A 14,876-nucleotide genomic window follows, 5' to 3' on the forward strand; every position below is an offset into this window, starting at 1 on the left:
TGAACAGAAGGTTCAAGTGGATGAAAACAGCTGTTAGGTTCTGGGAAGAGAGAATTTACTTGTGAATTAGACAATTAAGTTATCCTGGAATGAGCTTCAGGTTTTTGTATGCAGTGTATTTTTGTAAACCAAGTTCCATATTATGACTCTGTATCAGCTGCAAAACAGCACAAATAGTGTATCACAAAACAAGTCTGATTTTTGCAAATTACTTTGGTGCTATGGGGTTCATTCAAGTATGTACTGTGACAAAATTTTCCATTATCAAAGACATTATCATTATTCCTCAAATGGCAAATATTTGATGGTTTACAATTACACTAAACAAATTTACACTAAACAGACTGTTAACTTGAGGGGATATAAAAATATTCATTATGAGCTAAATTGCTGTTACTACCAATCGAATTTGGTAGGGAATATTTCCTGGCTAAAGGTAAAGGAGCACACAAGCATAATGACACTCACATGTTTCTTTTACAGCAGCACATTTATTTTGCAGACCATTTTAGGTGCTTTATACCTAAAATTGGTATCTTTATTTCTTTCTTCTACACAAAACCCGTTTCCGTGATGGAAGTCAGGAAAAACCTGGAGCAGGATCAGTAATTTCTAATAAAAAGTAAATCTTCTGCCTTGAACTGTTTTATTAGTAAACCTCTTTAAACAAATAGAGTTGTGATTTAAAGAAACAAGTCTCCTGTCCTTTTTATCACTTCAAAATATATGTAACTAATATATGTTGTATACTTCCTTGCCATCTCAAGACAGCACAAAAAAGTTCCTGTCTTTCTGTCATGATTTCTTGATAAAGTTGGAAAACTCACTCATTTTGACAACCTCCTCAGCTAAGAGTCTGGGAGTGATGACTGACTCAAGTCTGTCTTTCTCTCAGCACATCGAAGCCACAACCTGGACCTGCAGATACAGCCTGCATAATATCTGCAGGATCCATCCTTACCTCACAATGACTCTGCGCAACTACTAGTCTAGGCCATAGTAAAATCCCGTCTGGACTATTGCAGCTCTCTCTTGTGTGGCCTTCCTGCTACTGCCATCAAACCTCTACAGCAGATACAGAACGCTGCTGTAGGAGTTGTGTTAGACTTGCTGAAGCGTTCCCATGTATCTCCCCTACTCGTTTCTTTGCATTGGCTTCCTATAGCTGCCCGGATAAAATTTAAGACCCTGGTCATGGCCTACAAATGCATAAATAGAGCTGCTCCCAGATACCTACAAGACTTGATCAACTGCTACACCCTAACCAGACTGCTATGCTCTTTCAAATCTACCCATTTGGTGGTCCCAGGCACAAAAGGTGAAACACGGAGGTTCTCGGTTCAGGCTCCGTTGTGGTAGAACGACCTGAATCTTTGTCCACATTTAAAACACGTCTTAAAATTGACCTCTTCCAGACTCACTTTGCCCATGATCCCTTAAGCTCATCTAAGGTGTAAATGTTTGTGCACCATAACCTGAAGATCATACCTGGATAGACCTTTACACAGCCGCTATCCTGTAACGTATGTAAATATTTGTGTATCTCAAAAAAAAAAAAAAAAAAAAAATAGTAGGAAGGTGATCAGGAATCATTGATATTCTGAGTTTTATGCAGCTAGTCATGTAATGAACATTGGTGCATTTGGTGGAATACACTTACTGCACTTAAGAATCACACGTCTGCAGCTATGTCTTTTTCTCCTAAGGTAATGCACAAATTGTATTTTCTATGAAATGTACGTCACTTTGGAGAACAGCGTCTGCTAAATGAATAAATGTAAATGTAATGTAAGTTGAGTAAGGTATACAGTACAATGTAACAGTGTTTTGGACACACTTGAATGCATTTAAGTTCATCTGGTTTCTACGTTAAATAAGTAGCATACTCACAAAATGATTAAAGTTGCTTTCATTGTTGAAAGGAGAAAGACTTGTTATAGAAGACATGTCTGTAAAAACTGCCCCTCTCCTGCCAGACTACTGGAAACACTCAACTGATTGATATACCAGTGACTCATTATCCATCATTCATTTCAGCTAAACTGAACTCATTAGCACTTAGGCTTTTAAGGGCTGTCCACTTCCGAAATTTACCCTTAATTTCCAATAATTGTTATAGGATAAGAATGGACTGACACAGCTATCCAACCAAAATACTACAATTTTAACACATTGTTGAAAAAAATATGGTAAATTTGTCCCAACCCTATTACCGTGCCAAGAATTGGCGAATATGGTTACAATCTAAGAATGCTGCAGTTAAATGAAATTTCAGATTAGCAAAACATCTAACTGGCTTGTGATAAAAATCCAGTCATTCAAAGAAAAGGTTGAAGAGTAACAATGATGCTGCGATTTGTAACACTGAACTGTAAAGTCCAGCTGCAAAGCATGCTGGGATAACAGTCACCACCTTGGTTGTAAAAACTTACAAAACTCAGACAACTTGCACTGCACCATGATGAAGTAAATGTTTTTGCTGAACAAGCATCAGTAACAACACACACACACACACACACACACACACACACACACACACACACACACACACACACACACATCGTCTGAAACCGCTTGTCCCAAATGGGGTCGCAGCGAGCCAGAGCCTAACCCGGCAACATAGGGCGCAAGGCTACGAGGGGGACACACCCAGGACGAGATGCCAGTCCGTCGCAAGGCACCGCAAGTGGGACTCAAACCCCAGATCCACTGGAGAGCAGGACCCGGTGCGCCGCCACACCCCCCTCAGTAACAACAGACCAAGTGAAAATGTATTCAATGATTTAACAGGTAATGGAAAAAATATTCTAAGCCCTAAGCCCGAGATATGTCTAACATTCAAAACTTAGCCCAGCAAAGCAACCAAGTGGAAGAAGCTTGACATTTTTATTCACAATAGGAAGATAGCAACACATTATATTGAATATGATGCAAAAAATGTAACTAGTTATTTCAGTAACATTATTAATTTGCTTTGCAGTAACTGTGGTTTAGAAAGTTGTTGAAACAGGAGCCAGAGCTAAATAATGGAACAATTCTTACCATTGTATCAGCAAAAAAGCACATTCGGAGCACAAGTCAATTCATGATTTTAGGGAATAAAGCAGTGATTTTGTATGAAAGGGATTGTTAACAGCTGATCACACCAATGTGAAAGAAAAATCAATAAGATTTACCACATGTGAATGTGGGAGAAGAGAGAGAGAAAAAACAACAGTTTTCAGCTCGGAAAGGTCCTGTAGAGTTTACTGTAGAGGTTGTTTTGAGTGGCGATAAATTGATCACAGAGGGATTATGGAAACGAGCAGAGTAGGAAAGGACTAAAGTCGCCACAGGAACTGTACCTTCCTCACTGACATGAAATAGAGTCTCTAGTGCACATTGCTTCCTCTCCACTATAGTCTATTTCAAGTTATTCACACAATGCTCATCTCCTGTGTAGTTAAACCATTGTTTAAGTCAGTTGGAACATAATTTCTGCCATTTACTGAAGAAAATAAATATGTTTGGTAATACTTTGTAAAATAAACAAAAACATTATTCGAGTTGAAAATAAAGAAATGGTGTCAAGAACTTCTTTTCACAACTGGTAACTGTATTTCTCATATCTCAGTGATTACAATCAACTGATGGAAAGTACCAATGTGAACTTTTTGTTGATAAATTATATTTATATGACATTAAAAACATATGGCTGAGCACCATTCAGGGTAATTACAGGAATTAAATCATACACTGAATCTAGAGTGCACATGTTTCATTCCATCTGCACACCTCCTGTAGCAGAGCAAGGAGTCTTCCTGCTCACTCCTTCAGAATGTACAGCAGCCTTCCACGAGACTGAAATAAATATTCTAAACAACGCTGACCTGGTTAGAAAATGCCCTTGGGAGCAGGAATTAGCATCTCAATACAGCGGCAGTTCTGAACACTGGGCTGGCAGGAAGTGCAAATGCACAGTCTATACTGAACAGCTACTAACACCACCAGCTCTTGGAACAAGTCTTTGGTGACAAGTTGATGGCAAGTTTTTATGCTTGATTCTCTCGAACATGACCAAATCTGAAAATTTAAATCCACAAAATAACAGATTGGTCTCTTCTCTTCCAAAATACTGAGTCTGCATATATGAATACACACTTGCACATACATACACACCCACATGTATACCAGCAAAACAGTGAAACACAGGCATATCAATAGCAAATTATACATCAACTATAAAGAAAAATGGTTACATTTTCAATTAACTCCCAATGAAATGATAGTCTTCTGGATGAAGCTAAAGTAAAATCAGAGAAAGACAGGTGTCGCTGCTTTCAACATAGCCACCAGTCTATTTTATTCTATGTGAAGGATGTAGAGATTACACTAAAATGCAAATGACCAATAACACATACAAAACAATTTAAGCAACTGCCATTTATATTCACAAAATCAGAGCTGTGAACTTTAATTATAAGTATCACAACAGATAATGGATATGGATAACGTAAATAAAGTTCAGGAAATCGTTATATTGGTACTTCACATCACACTATACTGCTTAAGATAGAATGGTAAACTCAGCTAAAAAAATCGACCTAAATAATGTATGATGTGCAATATTAAAAATGCAAGGTTCATGATCTAGTATCAACCCTGACTGCAAAGTGCAAAGACAGTGAAAAGGCTTTTTGAAGCACTGTGGATGTTAGTACAGTGTATGTTGTGCTAGCAGTTGTCATATCTAGGTCAGGAGCTTGATCATGTTGAATATAGCTGAATGAAACTCCTATCTCCCTGCACTGTGATCACAGCAATAGGAAACCACTGCTGAATTTGTTCTCTTTTAACAGCCATTTATGTTTATGCACAATATGTTTGTTTCCTTTCAAAGCTAATGCCTCCTACCTCAACAATATCTAAAATATTAATAACATAAAGCATTTGTTTTTTCAAAACTGAACAAAATATTTAATGCAAAAGACAGTATCTGAGCACAAATGTTATTTTTTTCATCTATTACCTCAAGAATTTTTATTATTGTTCATTTTATATTTTTTTCCTTTAATGCAGGATATAATGTGTAATGTAATCAGTCATATATACTACTAAAATACTTTCCTTTGCATCCTTCTATCCTGCATGAAGCATTTCTGCATTACATAAAAAACAATTACATAAACTCAGTATTTGAGAATATACATTTTTTTAGATTAACTTCAATAGAAAATCAAGGTTATTTCATTGTTTCCTTTCATGCGGTTTGATTTTTCAAGTATATAGTCACACCCATTTGATACCCATTCCAGTTATGAGAATTCAGCTTTGCCAAGAGTTTAATTTAATAATTCTTTTTTGGTTTATGAAGCAATTCTCCACATTTCACAAGTCTGAAATTTAGATTTTGCATGCATCCTGACAGCTGAGTTGTGGGAAACATCTACATGTATTCATTTAACAGATGTTTTTCTGCAATGTAACTTGCAATGGCTATTATGGAATACTTAGCTGTCACCAGTAACTACTGAAGTAATTGTGTATAAATCCATGTTAAAATGTCACCATGGATTTGGTGACATTTTAAGATAATTGTTAGTCAATTATGAAGCTCAGAAAGGCAATTTTTACCACAGAAAATTTAAATTGAAACTAGTAGTAACTACATTTTTGAATTATGAAAATTCACTATATGAAGAGTTTTTCAGGAATGCATAACCTGTGTAATGCGGACTAAGACTGCTATAACATATGTGATTTGGATAAACCAGTGGACCAGTGCATGCTGGCCGATATTGAGAAGAGTTTTACTAAGAATTCAGGCATATGGATCTAATAGTTATAACTCTCAGTGTATAGTATATCATTAACAGGCAATTAATGCACAGGAGGAACAGCAGAGGTAAATCAAAACTGTTAAACCCAATTTGGACACAGCATCTTCTAAACACACCAGGAGAGTACTCATTTAATATTGGAAAAACATATAGTCACCAAAAAGCAGCACTACTTGGTGTAGGCAGGGACTGAACTTTATAACCAACCAGAGGGTATAACTGCCAAACTGTCAATCTGGACAAACCGGTGCAGTGCAAAGCTGGCAAATGTTCAGGACATATATTTTATGCTCAACTAAGTCTACCACTTGTTGGATGATACTTTACTGATTAAATAATTTTTTCCCCTATTTCCACCCTTGGCAGAGCTCCTAAATGGTTCAGTGTTATGGAATGGTGGCCTTTTCACTTTAAGAGGACTAATGAAAGGCATGGTTGATTGAGAGTGGCTAAAACAAACAATCCATTTGAGAACTTGTAAAAGTAAAGACTGTTCAGCAAAATAATACTAACTTTTTAATTTCCCAACGAAGCATATGCAGTTGGGGAAAAATAAAGAACAATGTATACTTCAATCCTAATGGAAAAGAATCCTGTCTTCATACATTGAACAGGAAAAGCACTTCCTACTGATCACTACCAACACATCTATTATCTACTTAAATAAGAATTTAAGATAAATTGACTTTTATTCCCTTTTTCCTTGGCTGACAGCCCACTTGAGCAAAACTGTGCCATATCACTGGAACAGAATCTGGGGTTTCAGTTGGAGCTACTGGAATCTGAGCTTGCAAACACAAACAGCTTCTTCCTACCCTAAAGACTTCACACTGTCTTTGAAAAGTAAACTTGACTATTACCATCAACTGCAAAATCAACTGCTTGATAAACACTTAATTTTCCTCCATTTCTTTTGAGTATTACACAATATGTACAACTGTAATTGTTACAAAGCATTTTCATAGAGCTATATCTTAATCCTAGTTAACACATTTCAATGAGTCATCTTGATAGTATGAGTCCAAAGATATATCTAAAAAATGAAAACATTTAGAAAGGTATGTGTACCTCCAGCAAGAATCTGCTCCTCCAGTTCAGCCATTTGCTTCCTATAAGCCCTCAATGCAGCCTCTTTAAAAGTTGGTCTTATCCTTTTCTTGGGAGGAGTTGTCACAGGTTGTTCTTCTGGTAAGTTTTGATTTTCATCCTCCTTCACAACAGTTTCCTCAGGCTTCTTACTTTCCCCTGTTTCCCCAGATTCTACAGCCTCTAGGGGCTCCTCGGTCTCCTCTTGACCCTCTGTGTATACCATTGCATCAAACTCTGCTGTTTCTTCTGTTACCTGGTCATCATCGTATTCCTCACTGTATTCTGCATCGTATTGCTCATCATAGCTGCAGTCATATTCCAATACGTAGGTTCCCTCCTGAGGAAGTTCATAGTCCTGGTACTGCTCCTCAGGTTCGTTTGCATTTGTCCTATTCTCCAGGTTAGCAAGAACTTGCTCCATGACCTCAACATAGTGCGTTTCATTGTCCACTGTTTGTTCACTACACTCGTCTTCCTCAGCCTTGTAGTAAAAGGGCTCAGTATAGACATCTGAGTCAATGGTTGTGCTGGAGTCATTGGCAGTGGATTGGGACAAAGTCCTGAACCTGCCCATGAATGTGGAATTTGTATGTTCCTCTGTGGTGCCAGAAGCAGCAGCACTGTTGCTCTGGGAACTTTTGTTCCAGACAACCTCCAGTGCTGATTTAGCTCGCTGCAGAGTAGATCCGAACATTGGAAAGCTAAACGTCTTGTCAGTGAGATCTATACTGAGCCGACTGTGCCATGATTTTGGCACTTCCTCAGATTTTTCACTTCTGATCTCACTTTGACTACGATACATCGTGGAGGACTTGTTCTGATTTTGATAAAAATTACTTGTGTTGACCTCCGGATCACTCTGAACATCAGGTTGACTCGTTGATTCACTCTCTAAACCAGGGCAAGTGGAAGGGGTGCTATCAAGGGTCAAGTAGTTCTCACCCTCAAATTGCAAATCCACCTCTTGGCATTTTATTATGTTTTCAGGAAAACCGGGATTAGCTGAAGGATCAAATGGGCTACTGACCTCTGATACAAGATTCTGCTCTGTTGAGGCATCGAGACCCGAGTCTGCACCTTGCTCTAAGTGGTGCCAGTCTTTCCATGGTGACAGGTCACCTTGCAGAGATAGCTGAGAACCACTGTAGTGGCTCCTGTCACCTGATACACCCACAAGCCCATTGCTCACACCACTGTCAACAGTCTCTGTGGTCTCTGCCTCATTCTGTTCTACAAATGGTGGGTTTTCCTGACTCAGAGTTTGACTTGGCGGGGTGGCATACCATGATGAAGCCATATCCTCTTGCTTCCTTTGCCACAACTCCTGATCTGAAGATGACAGAAGGGAGCAGCCGTTGATCCGGCTGAAGTACTGGTTTTCTGAGAAATCCTCAGAGTATGACTGACATAGTTTTGAACAGTCTGACTCAGAGCGGCTGAGTTTAGGCGTTGAGTAGTCACTTTGTGAAAGCCACATAGGAGTTAAATCAGTGTAAAAATTCTTTGTTTGCTTGTCTTGGTCTTCAAACTCCACTGACTGGTAGGTGTCGTCTGCATAATGCACTGACCCTGAATATGGGATGCCATCTGTTGGCCTGTCGTGACTCCCAAGAGATTTTTTGTCAGACTTACTTTTGTGCGCCATCTTTGGCAAGGTTGCATATGTATTCCTGTTTAAGTCCGCTTCTAACTCTTTATCGCTATCCATGGAGTCCCAGTCATCAAGATCACTCTTCTCTTTAGTAGAAACTTTAATATCCATACTTTCATAAGTTTGGGATGATGTCATCCCTTTATCTCTCTTCTCTTTTTTCTCATGTTCCAGGCTATCTGTAGATACAGATATACCTGTGCCCTTAAGTTTATAACATTTTTTTAAAACTAAATCTCTGTCTTGGGGGCTTGAAAAGATAACAATAATGGGACGGGGCTTGGCACTGGAACATTCTCTTTGTTGCCCTAAACGATGGGCAAATTCAATTTTAGGAGTCTTATGTGCTTCAGTAAAACCCATTTTATCCTTCAAAATTTGGTAAATGAGATTCTCAGTATTTTCGACCTTGTCTTCAGGCACATTTAGGAACCTCAGTGTTGCTTTGTTATCTTGATTGCTAATCTGTTTGATGTAATCGTGAATATCACGAGTCTCACGCCTGGATTGCACAAAGCCTGAACGCAACTGCTCTATCTCACTCTGTACTACTTCTACACTGCTGGAAATCTCGTCAATGGAGTTCTTGAGAGCGTTGACATGCCCTCGGAGCTCGGAGAGTTCTGATTCAATCTGACTGATCCCCTGCAGCTCTTTGAAGATCATCTCCATAACATCCTGGGTCTGACTTATGCAGCCTGTGGAGCTCGAGCCAGGTTCTAGTGAAGTGACTTTTTGTTGTCGTCCAGCTCTGTCGAGAGACTTACTCCGGATACCCAGAGTCTTCCTCCAATTGCTCACCTCTGAATCTGAAGAGACATACTCTTGACTCTTCTTCCACTTCCTCAGCTTCCGCAAAGCTCCTAGTCGCAGAGTGTGCAGACTACTGCGTTCCACCCTCTCTCCCTCTGAACTTCCATCAGAAGGTGCCAAACTTGTCAGGCTCTTCCTGTTCCTTCTTACCGGCATGGTCAGAGCTCTCTGTTCATTTAATCTATGGTTAAATTTGAAGTCGCTCAGAGACTCAGAATAACTGCTTTCGATAGATAAGACCTCCTGAAGGATACTCTCATTGTTAATAAAAAGAGGACTTTTCTGTAGTCCATTAGCTATTGCTACACGGTAACTGAATGTTGGTGAAAGTGATGAACAGTCGTTTCTCCCGTCGTCTTCTTCAAGGGATATATTGCGAACTGATGAGCATTTAGAAATTTTTTTGACGGTAGTCTTTAGTGCTGTGGAAAGGTTTGGATTCCGCGTTTGTGGCTCAAGAGTATATTTTTGCTCCTTTTTATTGTCACTGCTCTCTCTCTTCTTTGTGGAATTTGCCAGTTTCTTTGTAAACATTCCTTTGCAAATATTTACAATGTAAGATGGCAGGCTTTTGAGGAGGGCAGAAACCATGGAGAGTTGTCTTTTACCAATGCTTTCTAAATGTAAAGCTGAGGAGGTGTGGAGTTCTATAGTGACTGGCTGTGCACAGAAATTAATATGCAGAAAAAACTGTTAAAAGTCAGCCCTGAGCGACAGGATGAAGGTGCCTTGCATATACTTCTGTTTGAATGTGATCAAGGCAGCCTGCAAAGTCTATACATCCAAATCGGATGCTCAGAAACGTTATAAAATCCAGCTCCTTTCTTCATGGATAAATCCATTGCTCTGAAAGGGAAATGATTACATATAAATTAAAAAAGTATATGCTGGCATACAACATATCTTGCAAAACACATTAATAGTGACATCAGATGGAACACAGTTTTTACCTCATATGTAATGCTGTGGTTTTACACAGGTCAAACAGCATATTTAATATTAAAAGGAAACTACACTTGAAGGATAGGGTAAATATCACAATTTACTTTAATACACAGCTAGAAATCATTGTCTTTTTTCATTGTCAGTTATGATGTTGTACTTAAAATCACTACAGTTAGTGCCACCACTGCAATGTGACCCAGGACTTTTCAGAATGCAGCTCAGGTACAGATTTGTCATTTTAATGAATGCAGGACACTCACCAAAATGAAGACCACTTTAAAGCACAGGACACACCTATTACCTTAATTGCTCCCAGACTTGGTGATGCATAACTGTTAAACCCTTATTTTATAGAGTGCAACTGGGGCAGTACTTATCAGCACACAAATAAAAAGGAACATGTGAAGTTTTGTCCAGCTATGTTATGGTATTGAAAAGGAAATGACAGGTAAAATATTTAATGTTTCAATAAACCAAATGCTTCTTTCGGTATAAATAAAAGCCAATTGTGAAAAGCAACTTTGAATTCCATGTGTCTCACCGAAATCATTTTGCTTAATGTCTGTTAATTTTCATACTGAAATGATACTAGCTAAATTGTGACTGCACAGTGAAATGGTATTTCTAAAGGATTGTAAAACACAAAAAAAATATAAAATAGAATATACAGTTTCTACAAAAAATATGTGTTTTGTATAAAGCAGTGCAGGCTTTATGAAAATATTGATTGTCCACTTCAATTTGACATTGATTATATCAAATATACTTCTCTCTAGTGTTCATTGTTCAAATTCACAGTTGCAAATGTTGTACATTACAAAGAAATGTAACAACAAAATTAAATGCACATTATTGGTATTTGTATTGTATCAGAGCTTTTCACAAATCTGTGAAATTATAAATTATTGTACAACAATGTTAATTTCCAGTAAAACCAGTGTCACGGGGACATGTTGCTTTAGGGTAATTATTAAATGTTAGCAGGTGATTATGCAGTAATTGCAAAAATTGCTTTATCTATTGATGTGTCTGATCCAGTACTATGTGGCAATGATGCTGTCATTGTCAGTTTCTAATTACCCTTTTTTGATGATGCAAGATGAAACTAAATAATGACTGTTCTATATTCATACAGTAACCAAATTTGCACTAACGACCTAAATAAAGATGTTGGTTTGACATCTGTGTTAACCTGTGTCTCTACTGAAGTGTACTAAAAGTATCGCGACTCAAAACTTGGTGTTGAAACATTGCCGTAGGATACTGTTTAACATACGGCAGTGTTCATTGTCACGTGCCATCATCGGCAGACATATAAAAAGACAAGAATTAAGTACCAATTTGTAACAAACCAATATAACTCTTTCCAAGTAACTGCCAAAAGCCCAGGCATTTTGTGAAAAATTGACTTCTGGACATTCCTTTTAAGGATATCTCCTTTCCCTTTAATACCTCCTCTGTGACATTTCATTTTAAAGAAATTGTCACTAAATACAATTTTTTGAAAGCAGCACAAATGGCTGAAGTAAAGGCTGCCAACCCTGATGGCCAAGTGGAGAGGCCTTCAAGAGAACAGGCAGACTCTAGCTGTCAGCTGCCATCAATCAGTCACCAGGTACTTGTCAACCCTGTCTACCATATCGATAACATCCACTTACAATAAGACTGCAAAAAACTTTGGGAGATCTACTGAATTTGTTAAAGACAAGCAGTAATCTTAAGTATTAAGCAAACAGAAGTATTAATCAACTGAGGGCAAACATTCCAAATGGTAGCAGTGACACTCATTTCCAAAGAACATCTACAATACTTCCTTTATAGATACAACATGCATTTGAGAAATAAAGAAAGCCTTTTGACCATTTTAAGGAACATTGCAAGATTTCTGCTGTGACTCTGTTGGTAAAGAACATTCCTGATTCCAGATATAGTAAAACGTTTGCCCAGTATGAACAGCTCCTAATGTATACAAGACACTTGTAGTCCACAGAGTGACCATATGAAATAGATTAGATTAAACATTTTAAAAAATATTTACAGCTGTCATGAGTGAGGAAAATGGTTTGTGAAAAGCCTTTTCAAATCAAAAGGCATCCTTATGGCTAAAAACCATTCATTGGAAGTTTGAGTGAAGAATCAATGACTTGTGATTGGAGTTCCGGAGATCGGACTTTATCTACTACAGAGGTGGTGGGTTGCAGTGCCCCGCCCAGCTGGTACCATAATCATTGTACAAGGCTGTACAGCTGGAAGAGAGCCCTCAGTGACACTGGAGGGGATTTATTGTATGTCTGTTGGTTATTTTCAAAAGAATTTGCTTTGTGGAGAAAAGATCTATTGGAATTGTTTATCACTTTCAGAATTCTAAATTATAAAAATTTGTGTCATGGCACATCAAAGCAGCTGGAAGGCTGTTTGAATATGCATGCATTAAGTGGATGCTAATTCGTTGGCGTTCTGCATCACTAAGCTGTGCATGGTCTACTGCTCAGGCTCACTGAGACTGAGCAGAGAACAGCGACGGATTAGAGAGACCTGGAATAGCCTGGAATCAGGTGGCTTTTTCTCTTCACTGTACATTTCACTAGGAGAAGATCTAGCATATGCTCCAGGCATCCTGTTCCATCACTGTCAAGTCTTCTGAAATGTTATTTAAAGCAAACAGTACCACTGCATTTGCCCTGTGTTAAACAGAGGAGCTTTGCTAACTGAAAACATCTGTATGAATAGTGGCAAATATACACATAAAGTTAGTACTCCAAAAGGAAACAGTTAAGTAACTTAAGGGAGAATTACAACAAGCATTTTTATAACGGATGAAAAATGCATTTCTGGCAGAAAGTGTCAAAGACAATACATCAATAAAGGATGTACGCTGTACATAAACATCATAATCACTGAAGTACATACCTGCTTTGAAGAATCTTGCCAAAATCAAAGTAAAATGTACCCACCAGTAAGAGCTACATCAGTGCTGTAGCTGTAGCACATAAAGAAAGGAGTACAGTCGAGACATTCTCCGTGGAGCCAGGAGAGGAAGTGCGGGTGCTGCCTACTGACTGAACTCCAGTACAATTGTGCACTTACTCAGTCTGCCATGGCTCGTGCATTTTCTTTCACATTCCATAGCTTTCCTTGGGCTGCACACTGTAGACTTGAGAAACCATTTAAAAAAGACTCTCAGCCACAGTTCGTAGCTCCCCTCTGAGTTGCAGCAAAAAGCCTCAGCTTCTCTTATCCCAGCTGGTTTATCTGAAGCCTCTGCGACACAATTGCTGTTCCTGGACCTTCCCCTCGTCCCTCAAACCAGTGCCATGTGAACACAGCCAGTGTCTGGGACAAGGAAAGCTCCCCACCACTAACGCCACCACCACCTTGGTTTCCAAGCCGTGCTGGTGCTCAGCAGACGGAGTGGCCCAGCACCTACGCTGGTGTCTCCCCACCGCGCATCAGTGGAAAGCAGCTCCTGTGCTTTCCCCCGGCGGCGTGAGATGCACTTAGTGGGAGCCTCGGCGTGCGTGCACACAGATGTGTGCGCAGACACACAGGAGCGTGCTCAAGCACACACACACACACAGAGCGCGTGCAGTGCTGCTATGGGCTGGGGGAGGCGCGTTGCCACAGCCATGTCTCACTTTGCATTGAATGCCTGGGCTGAACGTGACCCACACTGACAGCTGAATCCCATTTCCGCTGGAGCCCTTGTGGGATCTCCCGCCCCCTCTCTACTGCCCCTTCTATTGCACCACATCACCCAATTACGCATCTCCCTGGAAATCTGATTACATAAATGTGTGTTCACTTGAAAATTTGCCTTTTGTGTAACAGATCCGTTAAAAAATAGGGTGTGAATATACCAAGCAATGCATCCTGAATTGCTCAAAGAAAAAAAAAAAAAAAAAAAAAAAAAAAATTGAAAGAAAACTAAAACTGCAGTATTTGAAAGAGCCAATTTTTGAGCTGTATCGCAGTTTGCGGACATATATAGTAAAACGAGCGTCAGTAGAAACACAAGAATGATGTAATTTACATTAAATGTAACCATCATTTGCATTAACTGGACATTTACAAGTGCAACTAATAGGTGAGCTCTCTGTTTTAAGGAAAGCAGTAGTGTAGCTGAGTTCATTAAACTAATGGCTAGAAGTCACAATATGGATATGGCTCCTTTAAGATCCTAAAGAAGCAGTGATACAAACAAAGGTGAAAACGAATATCAAAATGGCCAAATAATCAAAGTTCATCGGTATGGCCAACCTCAGGGAGTCTGCATTCTCTCACTCAGATAGTGGGGGAGCTTCAGTCAGATATTTTCCAAGTGTCGTCCCCCTCTCCTCTCCCATCTCCAATCATCTGCCCTCACATAACAGTCCAGCTAGAGGTAGTTGGTCCTAGGGAGCTGTTCAGCAAGTTCAGGCATGCGCTTGCCATGGATCTACATCGCAGCAGTTTATAGAAGTTGTGTGGTGGAAGTCCCCCAATGCCTTGTCTTCGTGGAATTGAATTTCCGCATATTATAGGCATGTAGCTAAAAAACATAAAGGTAACAAAGAAAAGAT

At 39.1% G+C, this 14,876-nt stretch overlaps 1 protein-coding gene across 5 annotated transcripts in view; it reads right to left on the reverse strand.

Moving 5' to 3' along the window:
- The window catches only part of unc13c (unc-13 homolog C (C. elegans)), a 91,170-nt gene extending 77,166 nt beyond the window's left edge, over positions 1 to 14,004 (reverse strand). For 4 of the 5 annotated variants that reach the window (XM_018739606.2, XM_018739605.2, XM_018739604.2 and 1 more), the window contains exons 1-2: positions 13,228 to 14,004; positions 6,888 to 10,218 (exon numbers count right to left, since the gene is read on the reverse strand). In XM_018739606.2, coding sequence (XP_018595122.2) covers positions 6,888 to 9,963 — 3,076 coding nt within the window. In that variant the 5' untranslated portion in view covers positions 9,964 to 10,218; positions 13,228 to 14,004. The remainder of the gene's footprint in view (positions 1 to 6,887; positions 10,219 to 13,227) is intronic. The other variant, XM_018739603.2, reaches the window with a different exon arrangement.
- Between the last annotated feature and the right edge of the window lie 872 nt (positions 14,005 to 14,876).

Source organism: Scleropages formosus, chromosome 11, assembly GCF_900964775.1.
Source record: "Scleropages formosus chromosome 11, fSclFor1.1, whole genome shotgun sequence".
In the NCBI taxonomy this organism is placed as follows: domain Eukaryota; kingdom Metazoa; phylum Chordata; class Actinopteri; order Osteoglossiformes; family Osteoglossidae; genus Scleropages; species Scleropages formosus.